General features: G+C 38.6%; 3 protein-coding genes across 5 annotated transcripts in view; 2 read left to right on the plus strand and 1 right to left on the minus strand.

Moving 5' to 3' along the window:
• Nucleotides 1–268: 268 nt before the first annotated feature.
• tmem72 (transmembrane protein 72) lies at nucleotides 269–5,638 on the plus strand. The gene is made up of 5 exons (XM_039783028.1): nucleotides 269–593; nucleotides 2,902–2,968; nucleotides 3,755–3,826; nucleotides 4,214–4,353; nucleotides 4,692–5,638. The coding sequence occupies exons 1-5, from the start codon at nucleotides 518–520 to the stop codon at nucleotides 5,126–5,128; spliced, it is 792 nt and encodes a 263-aa protein (XP_039638962.1). The 5' UTR covers nucleotides 269–517; the 3' UTR covers nucleotides 5,129–5,638.
• A 1,975-nt stretch (nucleotides 5,639–7,613) lies between these two features.
• Nucleotides 7,614–18,589, plus strand: part of rassf4a (Ras association domain family member 4a) — a 26,328-nt gene continuing 15,352 nt past the window's right edge. The window contains exons 1-5 of one of the 3 annotated variants that reach the window (XM_039783003.1): nucleotides 7,614–7,740; nucleotides 10,256–10,312; nucleotides 10,475–10,540; nucleotides 14,325–14,393; nucleotides 14,546–14,621. In XM_039783003.1, coding sequence (XP_039638937.1) covers nucleotides 14,341–14,393; nucleotides 14,546–14,621 — 129 coding nt within the window. In that variant the 5' untranslated portion in view covers nucleotides 7,614–7,740; nucleotides 10,256–10,312; nucleotides 10,475–10,540; nucleotides 14,325–14,340. Of the gene's footprint in view, nucleotides 7,741–7,770; nucleotides 7,967–10,255; nucleotides 10,313–10,474; nucleotides 10,541–14,324; nucleotides 14,394–14,545; nucleotides 14,622–18,589 lie in introns of those variants that run through there. The other 2 variants (XM_039783004.1, XM_039783005.1) reach the window with 2 other exon arrangements.
• On the minus strand, nucleotides 11,817–13,646 carry LOC120547540 (growth-regulated alpha protein-like). The gene is made up of 4 exons (XM_039783006.1): nucleotides 13,518–13,646; nucleotides 13,223–13,352; nucleotides 12,928–13,008; nucleotides 11,817–12,390 (listed from the first exon to the last, which is right to left on the minus strand). Exons 1-4 carry the CDS (start codon nucleotides 13,582–13,584, stop codon nucleotides 12,255–12,257), a joined length of 414 nt encoding a protein of 137 aa, XP_039638940.1. The 5' UTR covers nucleotides 13,585–13,646; the 3' UTR covers nucleotides 11,817–12,254.

The raw sequence follows: 18,589 nt of genomic DNA on the forward strand, positions 1-18,589 counted from the left end.
GTTGTGTTTTTTTTTTTTTTTTGTGTGTGTGTTTTGTGCATAAAGTGTAAGGTGAAAAATAACCTGACATACAGGGTGGAATGCTAAACCAGTTGAAAGTGGTTTAGTTAATTGTTGTATGGTTTTTTGTGTTGTGTTTTGTGTGTGTGTGTGTGTGTGTGTGTGTTTTTGTGTGTGTGTGTGTGTGTGTGTGTGTGTGTGTGTGTGTGTGTGTGTGTGTGTGTGTGTGTGTGTGTGTGTGTGTGTGAGTGTGTGCGTGTGTGATTAGCAGTTATTGGAGCAACAGGGGCACTGAGTCACAAAACTCTCTGAGGTAAACTTGTCCAATCTAAGAGGCTTCACATCACGGCAATCATGGACTACCCCACTTTGGCTTTTTTTACCAACAACCATCTATCTAGCTAACAGTCAACCATGTTTTTAGAATGCTACTTTAGTAACAACCAAGCTACCAACTATTTTAGAGAAGTGTGAAGGTTACATTTCTAAACAGTGAAGAGGGAAAGTATCTGAGGTCATGGGGAACTCAGAGAGCATTTGGTGGATTGTAGTGGAATGTACTTGCAGGATCCTTGGTGTTTCTACAGCAACGGGTAAGATGTAAATATAAAAACAAACAGAAACATATAACAAGATTAAATTCAGCCTTATTGTTTCAGTGTGGGCATGATTTAGTTCTTTGGATACACTAACAGATGCACAACAGATTCCAGATCCTCTCTCTAATAAGTTCTGCAGTCAGAGTATACATGATATTGTAAAAATACAAATAAGGACTAAACATTCAGCATTGAATTAGTATCAGTAGTAGTATAAATAGTAGCTATACATTTGATCTGCTATCAAGTGTTGCAACCTGTTGTTTAAAGCTGATATATGAAAGTGCATTTTTAAGATCTCCTGTGAGGAACAGTTATCCAGCTCGGCTTTGTAAGGATTTCATAAACCCAAAATGTTAGAAGGTCAGATGGTCATGTTGGCCAACTGTACTCTTGACCTCCAAGAACACCAAACCATCTCTTGGCTGACATATAGCGCATATAAAAACATACTTGATCATACATGACCTTGCTATTGTGGTCCCTCCTCTGTTTTCTTCAGGCACACAGGGACAGATTGCACGCAGTTCTCTTAGCCACATTAAATCATCACAGGGGAAATAGCTCTCTGTTTGCTGCCTCCTCCAGAAAAATATGGGACCCCCTCCACTTAAATTCAAACAGCTGCTGACACTGAACATTTACTGAGAGACATGTGCCTCACATCACACCAAAACCAAGGCTCGGTATCTAGCTGGGTTACTGGGCTTATGTGATCACAAGGTGTTATGCATTCACATCTTTCACATATCAGCTTTCTTTACATTGTCTATATATGTGTGTATGTTTATGGGCCGTCTACATGCGCCTCTGTCTCTCTGCCTGTGTTCACATGTCTACATGTCTGTGTTGGGCTGTCTGCCACTGTGTGTGTTCTGTAGACAGACATACGTGCTAGGACCAAATATATGTTAATATCCAGATGGTCTATATGCAGCGTTAATTCCTCTCACACTCTATAAACTACCAGAAACTTTTCAGCCACAATCCCCTGATTTCCCTCTGGTGCTGATTCTATCTCTGAATTTCCACCAAGCCAAAGAAATTGTTTCCATGTGTTTAGTGGCGATCACCACTTAACCATGCTTAACTCTTTTATACCTCACAGGAAAAAGATTGATAAACCAAACAGGCTTTCCTTTATAGTTTTCAAGACTTTGTTGTCATCTAATTTTATATCCTTTTAAATGGGTTTAAATGGGTTTTGAATAGCACTCAGATTTGGGAATCTTCACAATAAAGGAATAGTTTGACATTTTGTTTTTTTTGCCAAAAGTTAGATAAGAAGATTGGTACCCCTCTCGGAAAGCGAATAAACGTATTTCCCAAAATGTTGGAACTATTCCTTCAAAATATTAGGAAGGTGGCAGTAGCAGAAGTATAGAATAATACAATTAAATCACTTTATAGATCTCTTCAGGAGAATTAAGGACAGCTGTAGAAGCAAAGTTGATCTTGCAGAGGAATAAATCAGAAACGTCCAGTTGCAACCCAGCCTCCCTTTTACAATAACTTTGTGCTAAATATAGATGGAAGAATCGAAGAAATACTGTTCTGTATCATTTATTATTCATAATAAGCCCAAAATGTTGAGAAAGGACCATCAAAATACCATGATGTCTAATGACAACTTCACCTGCAAATGCAAAGCTTTTTAAAATGTCATGATTCATGCTTTGTTGGCAGAAGATCTGTGATGTGTCCACTTTAAATAAACACCTAGCCTGCTGGCAGTGAATTACAAACATGAGTAAGCGATTACCAAAATGTTGTGACCATGATGGAAACAATTACAAGAATAACCATGTTCTTTAAAAATCTTTATATAACTTGCTGTATATCATCAGTTCAATACTACCCCCTGGAGTGTAAACTAGGAGTTCAATTTGAATCCTTTCAGGGCAACTCAAGTCAATCTTCATTGCTCAATGAGGGGAGAAATGGTTTTCAGCCTGGACTTAAATTACTATGTAATAACTGTCTCAAACATCACAGCTACAAGTATGGCTGCAAGAATACAGCAAATACCTTGAATGAAATATGACAAATATACATAAAACAAATGTGCCAAATGACAGTAAAAGCAACACAAAGTTGCATTGCCGTAAAACTATGTTTGAGGGGTTACATTTAAATCACCCGAGTTTAAAGCAGTTGACCCACTACTGCAACAATGCCTACAACTAATGAGCAGATCATGAACTTAGCCTGACATCTGGTGGACAAAATCTGCTCACTATCCGAATAAATGAATAAAAAACTCTCACAATAATAAAAACTGACCTTCCTGTCTCTTTTTCAGTGTTGTGTGCTGTGGGAGTGGAGACCCTACAACAGGGAGAATTCAACAGCCTTGGCATCTACCTTGTGTAAGTGCTTAGGTTTTGTAGTTCACCTCTTAATATACTTTATACATTTACTGTAAACCCACCAAAGCACTTGAGACTATGGCATTCCTGAGTTACAACAACACTGTCTGGATTTAAATATGGCAAAGAATGTGTGATCGGAGGGCTGGTAGAAAACAATTACAACACTGTACCTGCCTTCATAATAACTCATAGTATATATACACTCTCTTGCAAGGAGATGTTGAGAAGGAGTCAGAGGGATGAAGTGAGGTGCAGAGGGTAGAAAGGAGACCAGTCCTTCAGTGCTGCTTCGTATTATCTCTGTGGCTCACAGCCAAACTCCCACAGAACAGCAGGAACACATCTCGCAAAGGAGACTAGAAATGCATGAGTTTATTCTGTCAGTAAACACAAATGCAGATGAACACTTCACACACACATGCACGCACGCACGCGCACACACACACACACACACACACACAGAAACACTCAACTGAGCGATAACTCTTTAGAGAGAGGGCAGTATATGATGACGGTTAGTCTGGGGGCATTTTTCTGGTTCACTGGACATACTGTAGCAACAAACAGTCACAAAAAACACAACGTCTTGTGTCTTTTGCGCCACATGAATTCCCCTTGCTACCCACACTTTGGACAATTTAGAACATGCAATCTTCACCCAGAGCCCTAGATAAAATACACAGAAACTGACATATTTAGATGTAGTTTGCATAGTTTAGAAACAGTATACCATTGTATCACTGTATCAGTTTAATCTTGCTCTAAACAAATTTCTCCTCCCAGAGTGTCATCTGTTGGCATCATGATGTTTGAGCTGGCCTATTTCCTGGACATGATTCTGTTCATGTGTCTGCCGTGAGTACACATGAGAACAACCATCTGCAATATCTGTTTTGCATGGAAACTTTAGTATCAATCAATCAATCAATCCATTTGTATTTGCCCCATGAATGTACGAGGTACAATTCCAGTGAAATGTTATGAACACACAGAGGGAAAACCACATCCAGTATAATTATTTAAGGTAATTTAACCTACTATGAACAGTGCAAAGCAGGTCAAAAAAACTAAATCTGAACATGGATTCTCAATTTTATTACGGTAGTCTGTCATGATGTCTGCCATATCAGTATTCACATATTCAGCTGTCTTTACTGTCAAAAGAATCTTAAATTGTAAACACATGACTTTTCAGTCCCTGTTACTGCCTCAGTCCTTCTCTTCTTCCCATATTCTATATAGCTGTCCTCCAGACTGGCAGCTCTTTTTGTTGTGGGGAAAAATGGCTCACATTGGAGGCTTCCATAAGTTCCTCTATTACTCCATAATGTCCGTGGTCTGCTTCTTGCACCCTGTGTTGGTGTGGCATGCAATTATCCCAGGTAAAATTGCACCAGCAGGCACCATATTTACATGGATAATTACAGTTCTGTTTACTGCACCGTTAGTGTCATAATCAGCCTTCTCAGCAGCAGACATTTGACTTGTTACTGAGAAACACACAGGTGTGGATAATAATATTAGCAATGGCTCCATTCTATTCAAGTGTCTCAGTAAGCTGTGACAATGTGAGCCAGCATGTACAATATCAGGCCCCTGAAATTGAAGCAGCTAAACAGAATTCAGCCATCATTCATTTGATTATATACACCTGCGTGTTTATACTGTAACATGTCAAAATGTCTTCTGTGAAAGAAATGGAATATATTTTTGATTGCAGGGACAATGCTTCTGGTGACAGCGTTTTTCAACTTCATACTAAGCAAGAAAACAAAGACCAAATCACCCAAAAGGCCACAGGAGAGCCACAGTGACCAAGGCCCGACCACTGTCTATGTGACAGAAGGAGCCTCGAACAGCACTGTCTCATTCTTCCACGTGGTGACAGGAAGGAGAGCGGGGGTACTGGCTCTCCCAAACAGAGACCGCTGCCTCGGCCCGGGAGAGAGAGGAGACAGCGTCCAGGCCATGCTGGAGCTGGAGCAGACAGCAGCACCTAAAGGCACAGACAGGGAGAGGAGGAGGTGGAAAGAGAGGAGACTGATATGCTTGAGAGGTAGGGAGGAGCCTGTGGAGAGAGAGATGGAGGAGATGGATGGATACTGTGAGCCAGAGCCAGACACCACATCAGACACTGCACCTATGATTACTGACTGAACGTCCCTCTGCGCTCAGACTGAGCTGCTTACTGATATCACACAAAGAAAAGCATGTGTATGCATTCATGCTGACTGCTGAGTGCACTAGCTGCTGCTACACTGTGGCAGACGTTAAGCCGAAAATCACATTATAAAATGTCTGACCAGCCAAAAAAAGACTTTTGAGTATTTGTGAGTGTTCAGTAAGAATATGTATTTTATGTAATAATACAACAAAAAAATGAAGATTAATAGTTTTTGTATTAAATGTTCTACTGATTGGTATATTTTTTACTTCAAAAATATCTCTTAGTACATCATTAAAATCTTAAATATTTCTAACAACAGTTTGATTTTCGGATGTATAAATTCAAAGAAATTAAACCATTTGAGCATGTGGGTGCTTTTACTCTGATTTTTGCAAAGCCAGCATTGATTGAAGAGCAGACATTAATGCCGAGCAATACAATCCACTTACTGCAGCATACATTATTCATGAGATAATAAATTAGATCAACTGCTTCATTCATTCAACGTCAGAGAAAATGTGTGCGACTTTGACTGGGAATATCAGGCATTAGAGCTTGTGCAGGTGCATGTGTTAGTCACATTCAAGTCTCCTCATTGTGCGTTTGTTGTGTGCAAGCGGTGACCATGGAGACGGAGCTCTGGGAGGAGTGCTCACGTTATTATGGTGATGAGAAAAACATCAGATCACCCACCAGAGCGCCACCATAGACCTACGTTTCACCAAAACACACCAAACATAATTACAAGTATTATTCAAGCAATAATAATATGTCATACGCTGCACATTAATAATATTAACAGGGTGTTTGAATCAGACCCAAGCTCTATAAATCACCCTGACATTTGCATATTTGTGATAAAAAAGCGAGTATGAAAGCCTGTATTAACATTTGTATTTATTTTTGTTTTATCATGCGACAAATGATACAATTCTCCATACAGACATTCCTCTTTTGTTCAGGTCATAAATCAATACTGTTTTGTTCTGTCAACACACACACACACACACACACACACACACACACATACTGTATTCCTCAGTCCTTTGTTCACTGAATTGTAGATATATAACTTTATGTAGGCTTAAGAGGCAATCTCTCTGCAGCATCAAAGCTGAGGAGAGAATCAATAAAAACAGAGAGCCTCATTCATCAGAAAGCACCTCACTGAAAACTGGGGCCAGACAGCAGACACGTGAAAACCCACTGACACATAAACAACCTGTCAGTTAAACAACTGGGTTATTTTTCCATATTTTACGTAAATTACATCCCCAGCAGCTACACAGTGTCATACATTCTTTCAGCCTTTTGCACAGTTTTTTTTTTTTTTTGCACAATATTAGCTATCAAAGCGACTACATGTGAATCCAGTCAGGAGGGATGATATGTTCTGGTGCTTTATGGGAAGAACAGGGAGTCTTTGTTCAGAGTTCACTGAGGCCGATAATCAGGGCTGTATTATTTGCTTCACAATGATATTTGGTCACTAAGAAACTGAGTGACCCAATAATGGAGAGGAAAAGAACGTCAGTCTGCTTCCACCAACTTTGTCATATCCTTTAGAATGAGCTGTTCTCTGTGGGGGGAAGTTATTCAGCTGCTGGAACAACTTACTTCCTCTGTGCATTTTAAACCATAAATCCTATTCAGACAGACAGAGAGAGAGAGAGAGAGAGAGAGAGAGAGAGAGAGAGAGAGAGAGAGAGAGAGAGAGAGAGAGAGAGAGAGTTTGTGTTTCCACCCTACAATAGTTTCCTAGATGGCATGTCCAGGCTCAAAAACAGGATGGGAGAAACAAATCTTAACAGGTCACAGCGACTTCTTCCTTTACTGCTGAGCTGGAGAAAAAAACAGGATTAGTACTTTAGTGGTGGCTGTGCTAAAGGAATTAGATTTTTCTCATCACTGAAGGCAGAAAACAGAATGAAGAGAATTGGTTCTGTGTATTGTTTGTTTTCTGTCATTCTGTCAAACAACATAACACTTATAAATTTACAAAACAAAAAAAGGAGAAATATAAAATGAAATAAAACATAAACTATGAAAAAGCATGTAACACATAACATTGATACAGGAAAAAACATCAAAAGTTTAAATAACTTAAATCAGCACAAATTAGCTAAGAGGGGTCAATCAAATCCTTAACCTCCTAATGGAAATAACACAAGACATGGGTGTCCATTGAAAAACAAATTGTACTCCAGAATCCAAAATATACGTTTCATGTGCATTTTTACACATTAATGAACATAAATGTTGCCTCTAACCTGAGTTTTCCAGTAGATAGATTATAGATTATAGGACAAACTAACAAAATCAGTAAAAGAGAAACAAAAAAGTTTAATCTGATGGATGTGACTGATGAGGCTAGTTATGCGCTGTGGGTATGCAGCCCTGACTCTGTTCGCCCCGCCCACGCTCAACGCTGAATGGCTGAGGGGTACAAGCGCGCTCTTCTATTGGGTCATCCTGTTGTCAAATTTATCTTCCAGCTCTGAATAGCGCACGACCAAGGAAGCATGAAGAGAGAAAACGACCGATAAGCGGGATACACCGCTGGTGGATACACGGAAGAAGAAGGAGGACGCAGTCTGCTATGGTAAGAAACCAAACGGATCAAACTTACTGCAGGATATTTTTACACAAAAAGATCCAGAGGGAAGGGACTTTACCGATGCGAAATGCGGCTTAAACCTGAAAACAACATAATGCCCCGATGACAAGAGATGTTCTGAAGTTGGATGCAGGTTACTAACGGTGTAAATTCAGTTGTTTGCATTTTGGAATATTTCATCAAGTGATTTACTGCTAAATGTCTCCCTCCAGTAAGTACTTGTCCATCAATTTAGACGTTAGCGGAAAGGTTTTGTATGTGCGTTATTTGGAGCTGTCCATTTTACGCGTGGGAATGGGATTGTCTCCGGGCGCAGCTGCCAGAGTAGGTGCGATAATTGGATACGATTCTCGCGATGATTAAACCAATTAACATACTTGCACTGGTTCTTTGTCCACCGAGGGAGCTGTCACAACAAGAAGAAGAAGAGAAGAGAAGAGACAGATTATGTAAATTCACCTAAATCTGATCACCCAATGACCCCTATTTTCTTTGCACAGCTCTAAGTATTTGGTCCATCTCCTGTGCAGCCATGTGTGGTGGCTGAATAATTCATAATAATGGTGACAGACTGAAATGCTTCCTTGAAGTAATGGAATATTTAAACACCCATTATTGTGTGTGTGTGTGTGTGTGTGTGTGTGTGTGTGTGTGTGTGTGTGTGTGTGTGTGTGTGTGTGTGTGTGTGTGTGTGTGTGTGTGTTTGTATAGACAGATAGACAGACCATACCATTATGCACCTATACTTTGTGAGCAGTTTCCTTGGATGAAAGTGAAGCTGGGCAGAGGTCATTAAAGGGAGGGCAGAAGGCTGATAGGTGCTTCTATTGCCTAAGTAATTAGCATAAATATGTTGGGGATTTTTTAATGTAGATGATGAATAAGTCCATTGGAGGAGTTTGGATTTGAATCTTCAGTTGTATGAAGATTAAATATATATGTAATCTTTCGTGCTATATGTTCATTGTTCAGCTGAATCTGCACCACACCTCCCAGAGATCACTTCCCAGTCAGACAGTGCTGTGGCCAGTATTGGGCAGTCTGTTTCCTGGTTTTTGTGGTGACTATCGCTGCTCAGGCAAGCTTTTTTTTCTTCTGTTTTTGCCCCTAAGAAACTTCTGTTTCAGCTGCAGGAAATGCGAAAGAATTACTTCCTGTGTACCAGAGCTGACTCTTGGAAAAGATTAACCTCATTTACATTTAAGAATAACATAAAATAAACAAGGGTTTGATGGACCATGTTGTTTATCATGATTGGGTCAGTAATAGATCAAAATAAAGTATATCAAAGTGGAACTGCATCTACATTAAATAATGCACACATCATTCAGCCTACTTATTAACCTCTTTTCTTTATGACCAAATTATGCTCTGCAACTAAATAGATAATCTCAGAAAGTACTGAGAGTCCCAACCAATAACTCAGCCATTAGCACTTTAAATACTACATGAAAAGCTCCAAAGTCCATCTGTCCACTGTCCTGCTGGCTGTGTTCCTGCATGTGTCAGAGATCATAATTAGTACTATCGGTTAAACGGCGTTAAAGCAAACTCATTTAACGGCATCAATTGTTTTATCGCGAGATTAACGTTCTTTTTGGCCTAGCAAACATCGTAGTTTTTTCACATGCTGTTGCAACAGCTAGTAACGTTAGAAAACTACAACACCACACCGGATCTAGCTAGACCGGAAACAAAACAACAGGCACGCCACACACACTTGTTTGGGCTTGTGAGCCGGCCAAAGAGTAGTAGGCTAACGTTACATTTTGAGTGGATGGCAAGCGCAAGACGCCGAAATGGATGCCAATAAGATTCTGAATGGTAAGTTTACTTTTAAGAAGTAGCCAAATGGTTCCATTGACAAGACCAAAGTGATCTGTGTGTTTTGTCGTTGTGAACTGAGCTATCATTGCAGCACGCCCAGTCTGAAATACCACTTGATGGCCAAGCACACAGTTTATGCCAATTCTCCGCCCCCTCGTCAAAGCCAGGCGACAAAAGCACAAAGCAAGACGATCCACTTTTCCATGTTGATAAGAGCATTAAAAAGAATAAAAATAATGGGACAAAAAGAAAACAAGGGACATTTAGAATAGATAAAAATGTGTGATTAATTGCGATTAATTGCGAGTTAACTATGGCATTAATGTGATTAATCGCGATTAAATATTTTAATCGTTTGACAGCACTAATCATAATCCAAGTTAAACTGAACAGTGTCTCTTCCATCACTAGATAGAGATGGAGCTATGCTGCTACACTTTACAGATCAGGATGAAGTTCAGTGTACATAATGCTTTAGACGCTAGGTGGCAGCATCATAGCACCAACATCATGATTTTGGACCCAGTGATAGATATTATAGATACTGTACATTAGAATCTTGTGTTCAAATCTAAACTGTCAGTGTGAGTTTGTATATTTCTACTCTTATAATCTGCCAACCTTTCAAAGTAGGTTTTAATAACTGCCAATTGTTTTCTAATTCTGTCAACAGAAAAAGAAAACCTCACAGTTGTCAGACCAAAACTCAGACTTGTAAATGACTGTAAATGTAAGTACTCAATCTCATGTTACTTTATAAACTTCAGATACCACAAACATGAATACAATACCATTACACAGTGATAAGAGAAATATAAAACACTCTACCATAATCAAACATTTGCAACTGCAAATTTGCTCTTTCAATCACTTGGTTACCTTTTAATTACAGGAAGATGTGTGTGGTGTGTTGAAGAAAAGGTTAAGCAAGTCTGCAGTAAAGGTGTAAACAAGTTTGGTAAGCATTCATTCTTAGCTGGTAGCTAATGGTAAGATTTGGGATGTTGTATTCATGAAAGAAGTATAGTGTAATAATAATTTTAAAAAAAATTGTAATGCAATTACATGGGATTTTAACAGTGGTGGAAGAAGTATTTAGATCCTTTACCTAAATAGAAGTAGTAATACCACATTGTTAAACTACTCAGTTACAAGTGCCATGCCACATTCTACTTCAGTAAAAGTACAGAGGTATTATTAGCAAACAGTATCAGAAGTAAAAGTGTTCTGCAGAATAGTGAAGTGTATTTTAGTATTTGTATAACTGTTGTAATATTACTACTGACTCATTAAGCAATATGTTAATGTTATATTTGGTTGAGATGGTTTTTAATTATTGATATGCTGTTGAGTAGTTTATTATAGAACTATTATTGTATACTATATTGTTTTCTTTTACATGTTCAAAATAAATTTCAGAGAAAGAAAGAACTAATTGAATAACAAATTTAATTTATGTAATAAGATGATGGTCTAACGTACTGGAATTTGAGGGTGTTTCTGTTGCACAGTAACAGTACAGTTATCTTGACAGCTGTTAACAGTTCCCTTTAGTCAGTATTCTGTCCTAACTTCGTCACCTATTTGACTTCAAAGGCACCCAACTGCTTGCATTTGTAATTATCGATAACATACTAGATTTGAAAAGTTCTTTAGATTACCTGGCTTGGCCTGGGACAAAGGCAACCTTGTTTAGCAGTTTACTTTCACTTTCAATATTAATACCCTGTGTGTGTGTGTGTGTGTGTTCTCTTTTGTCACATGCTTTACAATCATAGAAATCACAGAGCGCTCACTTTCACAGTCCATGCCCACGCCCTGATCACCTTGATGTCTCAGTTGTGCAACAACAGTAGGCTAGTCCATAAAAGTATTCAACTATAACCTGTGATATGTACAATTTTGGTGCAATGTTTTCTCCAAAACACCTGCAGCAAATGCTGTTACATCAATTGGTCACCTCTGTGGATTTTACAGAGTGCCATGGAAAGAAATATTTATACATGCACATTATAATACAACACACAGTTAGCTGGATGTTTGTGCAGATGTTTTAAGTGAGACATGTTTGCTTTGTGCCTGCCGCTGACTCCCATCCTGTAGTTTATTAACTAAAGCTCAGGCTGTGGATTAAGTGACCTCTCATATCCTGTCAAGGAAGTAATTGTCTTTCCCATTATTCGGTTCTAAAGAAAATGAGGGGTTTTAACAATAAATACCAAGCAAGGCCACACTGTTGTTTCTGATATATTTATTAAAAAAAAAAATGTCTAAAAAATGCTCATATTCATATAAAAATAAATAACCAACTAAGTCTCTTCAGTTAGCTTTTCCAGCTGCATACACAGAACTACACATAAACAATACATTGACCATTTAAATATGTGTTTTAAAGCTTAAACTGTTAACATTTAGCCTCCAGGGCTCAGTCTTCAACATTACATCAGTCATTTGCACACAATCAATAAAGCCCCCTGCTGCTGGCCTACAAAGAGAGTTTCATTTACAGCTCAGACAACAATTTATAGGAGCCTGATATTGGAGCTGTGCAACGTTTATAGAAAGAAGCGTGGTATACATGCTGTTTTTCTTTACGGCCTCTGGTGGCAAGAATCAGCATGTAGACTTTTCTCTCCGTATAGTAGCTTTGTATCATTTGTCAGGCTGGTTGACTATTGGGAGTTAGAGGATGAGGATTTCCTGTTGTGGCCCCGGCTCCTCTGTCGAGAGCGCTGGCGCTGACCTCCTTTCCCTCCCCTCCTCCTCCTCTTCAGGCACAGCTTCACTTCACGACCTATCTTATGAGCTCTGGAAAACACACACAGAATTACAAACTTTAGCCTGAAGGATGGGCTGTGAATTGATACTCATGTAGTACGTATCAGTATTTGGATACAATGTTTGTTTTGGCATGTCAAGCTTTTATGACAGAATCCATAATAGAAAGGAAAGCATGGAATACTTTGATTCTAATACAAAATTAGTTGATACACTACGTGAGAGGCACTAACTGTTATTCTTTTCTGTCTCACAAGTAGCAAAGCATGTTGAGAAAAAATAAAGAAACTGCTCAACCAGGTGCTTTGTTAGTACAAGAACTGGCTTGGCAACAAATAAGATACTGTTGGCGGCGATATACAGGAAATATGAAGACGGGTGGAACCCTTCTCTAACCAGTTAGGAATCACGTCCTAAATATTCTGCAATCTTTAGTGTAAGAATAATATTGCTGTTGTGTGCAAAGGAATTGAAGGATTACATGATACTAACAAAGCTGAAGAATCCATTATAAAACCCAGTTGCTGTGCATGCCCTGAGTGAGTGTTCACTGATCCAGACTCTTACCTATTCCAGCAGTGGATCAGCTGTTTGCCCATTGGTGCCTCTGGATTCAGACACACTTGATTGTTACTCTTTAGTGTCACTCTGAAAAACACATGTAAACCCACACATTTACTCATCTGGATGTGTGTGTGTGTGTGTGTGTGTGTGTGTGTGTGTTGTGTGTGTGTGTGTGTGTGTGTGTGTGTGTGTGTGTGTGTGTGTGTGTGTGTGTGTGTGTGTGTGTGTGTGTGTGTGTGTGCGCGTGATGTGTGTGTGTGTGCGCATGATGTGTGTGTCTGCAGGATATGGTACTCACATTACTGTGACTTTGTCACAGCTGGGGCTTTTTGGGTAGACTTTGAGCTCTTTCAGTTGCCCTCTGACACCTCGTTGCGTCTGCGGACACGGACATCTTCCCGGGACAAACGTGCTGTCTGACTCTCTCACTGCACAGATAATGTTACAGGATTACAGGTTAATTCAATACAGTGAAACACAAGTCGATATTACGTTACTGTGTGTTAACATGCTCGGACAGCTTTGCCCAAATAAAACAGCTGTCCAGATTTTCTTATCCAGAATACAGATATATAAGCATAGATGTATCTTACCTGTGATCAGCAGACAACAGAGGCTCAGGAAGGCGAGCTGACAGACTGACTGAGGATTAAGCTTCATACTGGAGACGAGCTTAGCATGGACACTGAGCCCCTGAGTCACATGTAGCCGTTTTATACTCTTGCACCTCCCCCCTGCACACTCGGAGCTGGGCTTTCCAAACCAGGAAATTCCCTCATGGCACTTTCACTCTAAAATATCAGGAGGATGCAGGAATCAGGGTCACCACTCCTCTGTCTTGTCATAAAAGACTTGAAACCCCGAAGGACACAGTGATTAATAGGTGTCCTTTTGTTTTTACTGCGTTCAATTTATTGGGCAAAAAAGACACTGATGTTGCACACTGGTTGTTTGCTTTAAAAAACTGTGCCACAGAGATGACTGAGTAGTGTTTCTTTTCATCATTATGATGCTAACAGTTTATAAAAAGCTTGCCACAGTAACAGGAGTATCCTTGAATGAGACAGAAGTGTTTTCTGGGCTTTGTTGAGCTCTGCCACAACATGTTACTCTGTTGGCTTTGTGTCAACAACACCATGTGCTTTCTCCTAATTCTTTATCCCTGCTTTTACCACTGGAGCCGTTATAAAATACCTTCCAATCATCAAAAATGAATCATGACAGCACATTAAACTAATGTGCATATTTTATATTCATTGTTTTTTGTTCTGGTGTGTTAGTCCATCATCTTTTTAAAAGCACATACTGTAGTCATTAGTTAAGATTTTACACAGTGTTATAGAGATAATACAATCGTTCTGTCATTATTAATGTTTGTCTCTCATGCTTTTCTGCCACAGCTGGGCTATATTCGGAATGGGTGAGCGTCAGACCTACGTGAAGCTCAGTGAAGAGAAACTTATACCAAAGTAAGTCCTTTTAGTTCACTCACAGTAATCACATAAGATCAAGCACAATTACAATGGTGATTACATGTATTAGATTTCATCACTGCTTGCATTGTGTTGTGTGAGATCCATGAGCGCTAATCTACCCTTTGTGGTCTTATGTTCATATTCAGGTCTGACATCTTGTCACTGCTTAGGACCTACAACTGTTACCACGAAGGGAAAAACTTCCAGCTGAGGACTCGCGAGGTAAGACAAACTCAGATACCTGACAGGAGAGAATGCTGGCAGAAATAAAAAGGTAAACGGGGAGAGTTATTGACGATTGTTTGGTGGTACGTCTGGGCATGCTGGATTGCAGCACACATAACAAAACTGGAACCAGTTAAACCAGCACTGATTTTCAGGTAGATAACGAGGACATGAAATATTGAGACCAAATATGCTCCCAATGTGGCAACAGTTCTGAGCACAGACCTGCCATTCCTGGTTTTTTTCCAACATGCCAAATGGATGACAAACCACAAAAAAAAACTTTTCCCTCAAAATGAAAATGGAAGGAGTCTCAGGTTTCAGTCATATACACTAACTGCTCAGCAAAGTATTTCCACAGTAAACATTTTGCTGTTGTGGTGTGTCTGGTTATTTGTTTGATAATCATTCTATGGCTTTTGTGGTCAGGAGTTCCCCTTTGTGTTCACCAGGAGAGAGAGAGAGAGAGAGAGAGAGAGAGAGAGAGAGAGAGAGAGAGAGAGAGAGAGAGAGAGAGAGAGAGAGAGAGAGAGAGAGAGAGAGAGAGAGAGAGAGAGAGAGAGAGAGAGAGAGAGAGAGAGAGAGAGAATCGTGGTCATAATCTGTCCCTCTTTTTGGTCCCACCAGCCAGACTCTACATTTTCTTCTGGGAAAATCCCACAGTCACAGACATAATATGTGTACATGCAACATACACATGTATAATAGAGGGACCACTGATATCACAACATTGACAGAAATAAGGATACAATATCTTGAACCTCATAAAACGGTCAATTTTTTTACTGAACAATGACATTTCATGAGAAAACATTAACTCGCTACAGAGAATGACTCAACACATTGCATTACACCATTGTAGCTTGTAATAGGCTATATGAAGCTTTAATGTGGGGTTTTAACAGGGGGTCATCTTTTAACTTTGATAAAAATGTAAGTTCGTAATTCAACCAAAACGTAGATTCTGTTCAGACAGAATAGGCTTATCTTAATATATTTCTCAAGTGTGATGTAAAAGGAGGATGTAAAACGAGACTACTGCAGCGACAGCTGGTGATTCTACAATATGTTTGGTGAGAAATATAGAAAACAGACAAAAAAGGAGTGAATGGTATTAGCCATAACAGAAAAAAATTACTCACTTTAAAGTGACAATGACTCACGAATAGAAGCTAACTTCATATAATGCATAGCATCAGCTCTTTTGTTAAGAACAATATATTTTTTTGATTGTTAATTGAATATTAACAGTATCATAGCAGCCTTTTAGCCACATTGTTTTGATAATGTCCACATTTAATACATTTCACATTTATTACATTAAAAAGGTTAGTTGTAACTGAAATATTTTTTAGCAAAGTGTAAAGTATAAATACTTAAAGATACAGGAACACTTGTCAGGAACACTTGTGTGGTAACGCATTGGAAGTTGGACCCAAAAGCAGAGCGACAAAGGAAATGCTGTGTAAGGATTTAATAAAGTGATATTGCTGTAGTGAATAGTGCAAGGGGGTGTCATGTCCAAGGGATCCAGTGGTGAGTGGTGGGTGCAGGGCGCTCTCCAGAACGTGCCCAGTGAATCAGTGTCTCTTGTCTGTGACGTCGACCATGTCCAACACGTGGCAAATTTCCTTGAATCCAGAGAGAAGCAGGCAGGTTAGCAAGCAGGTAGGCAGGCAGGGAAAACAGGACATATGAGCACAAGCAAGCAAGGCAGACACAATCAGGAAAAAACCACAGGTCACATTAGCTAAACAAGATATAAGACCAGGAAACAGTATTACACAGGGAGCCAGGATCTACAACTGTACCACACTAGTAGACTGAAAAATCTTACAACAAGTGGATCACAGAGCCGGCCTTAAGTACTGCTGAGGATGATTAGGGAATGAGCTGAGCTCAAGTGCATCACTCAGTCCTAAATCCTAGTATAGTTCTGTATGTATTGTGCAAAGACAGGATTGCTAGCAGTTTAGTTTGACTGAAATGCTCCATTTGTTGGCAAATGAAATCCATTTTTACTGCAGTTGCAAAGCTAACATAATCTGATCATCTGCGTGATATGAAATAGCATCAGAATAATTAAACAAGTTTAACATTGTTCCACTGTTTAATTTCGAAGTTGCTATTTGTAAAAGGCAGCCATGTGACTTAAAGTCATCAAGATTTAAATTCTGCATAGTAGCTTTAAAGACCCACTTTGTTGACTTTAAGTTTTATCTTCCTGTGTCTTATAATAAGTGATAATCTACAGGTACATAGAGTGCATCACCATTTGTTGTTTTAGTGTCTTGTTTAAAGGCGCTGTTCATGTCTGCACCTTACGTGGTGATGTAAGTGCAGGAGCGGTGGCAAACTTTGACTCATTGTTGAATCATTGTCTTCATTGAAACAAATACTATTAGAAATAAAACTGAGACATGAAACCATGAGAGCCCGAATCACAAGTTGAAGCTACAGAAAGTTTTTTGAGATTGAAAGTTCATTTTTGACCTTGGAAACACCACCTAGCAAAACAATCTCACCACAAGTCCATTCAGTAGCTGTTGGTCAAAGATGTTAGAAAATCAGTTTTTAAGTAAATAAATGAAAGAAACTGACAGATTGCATTTCACAGAAATTATGTATTTGTATATGATTTCAAGTGACAACTAATAATTTGATTGATTTGAAGGTTACGTGATACAATCAAAAGCTCCAGAACAGCTACTACATGGACCTCTTTGTGAGGTTTGTCAACTGCTTTCTGCAATGTCAAAAATAAACTTTCAATCTCGATGAGGTGTCCTTAAAAATTTTAACATTGATCTGGATTAACCTCAAGCAAACAGCATCTGCTGAAGAAGATCATGTGCATACAAACTAAAGCTCCAACACACAAATTACTTTTTGATACTGTATTGTCACACATCACAGATAGCATTGTGAAAACACCTGCACACACACACCATCACCAGCAAACCCATGATAATATATATATAAACAAAAGTAATTTAGTCCTGTTTGGAAGCTCTTACACATGCACATGTGTGTGGGTGTAGATATATATATATATGGCATATATAAGGAGTATATAGTGGATATATACATATACATATATATATAAGATACATATACATATACATAAGAGCATATGAGAGTATATAGCACATATATATAAAAAAAAAGTATATATATAGTAAGATGTAGTATGTGGATAGTATACATATATATATAAGGTGTGTATATATAGTAGTGTATATGGATATATACATATATACACAAGTATATATGAGCAAGTGTGTATGCATGTAGTATGAGGGGAGAGAAAGGAAGACATACAATGCAGACAGCAGGGAGTAATACATATATATATATGTAGTGGTATACATATATATGTAGCAAAAAGTGTGACTATATATATGTAGTGAGGGTATATGAGCATATACAGAGTGTGGAGTATATATATGTAGTGATGTGTGTATATAGAAAAGAGAAAGAAAAGGCAAGAGAAGGAGAAAAATATATGTATGTGTATATATATATATGTATGTGTATATATATGTATGTGTGTAATATGAGGTATGTAATATAGAGACATATATATATGTATAGTATGTATATATGTATACATATGAGTGGAAAAAAGTATGTGTGTAGATATGGTATATGTATGTATATATATATGTAAGTGTATATATATATATATATATATATATATGTATATATATATGTATAGATAAGTATATATATACATGTGGTATATATGTATGTGTGTAAAGTGTATATATGTAAAGGAGGGGAATGGAAAACATGGAATGGAAGGAATGGAATATAAGGAAATGGAGCATGAATGGGGAAGGAGGGAAGATGGAAAGGACAAGATGGAAGGAAAGGGTGGAAAGGAAGGAAATGGAAGGAAGAGCATGGAATGGAGAGGGATGAAATGGAATGGATATTCAGTGGAAGGAATGGAATGGAAATAG

The sequence above is a fragment of the Perca fluviatilis genome, chromosome 19, assembly GCF_010015445.1.
Source record: "Perca fluviatilis chromosome 19, GENO_Pfluv_1.0, whole genome shotgun sequence".
In the NCBI taxonomy this organism is placed as follows: domain Eukaryota; kingdom Metazoa; phylum Chordata; class Actinopteri; order Perciformes; family Percidae; genus Perca; species Perca fluviatilis.

What these genes read in the sequence shown, in the direction of transcription:
- tmem72 (XM_039783028.1), top strand. Translation starts at nt 518, where the DNA reads ATGGGGAACTCAGAGAGCATTTGGTGGATTGTAGTGGAATGTACTTGC. An exon ending in AGCCTTGGCATCTACCTTGT is followed by an intron (nt 2,969 to 3,754) that starts GTAAGTGCTTAG and finishes TTCTCCTCCCAG; the next exon opens with AGTGTCATCTGTTGGCATCA. An exon ending in ATTCTGTTCATGTGTCTGCC is followed by an intron (nt 3,827 to 4,213) that starts GTGAGTACACAT and finishes TATTCTATATAG; the next exon opens with CTGTCCTCCAGACTGGCAGC.
- LOC120547540 (XM_039783006.1), bottom strand. Translation starts at nt 13,584, where the DNA reads ATGAAGCTTAATCCTCAGTCAGTCTGTCAGCTCGCCTTCCTGAGCCTC. An exon ending in CTGTTGTCTGCTGATCACAG is followed by an intron (nt 13,353 to 13,517) that starts GTAAGATACATC and finishes TTATCTGTGCAG; the next exon opens with TGAGAGAGTCAGACAGCACG. An exon ending in CTGATCCACTGCTGGAATAG is followed by an intron (nt 12,391 to 12,927) that starts GTAAGAGTCTGG and finishes TGTGTTTTCCAG; the next exon opens with AGCTCATAAGATAGGTCGTG.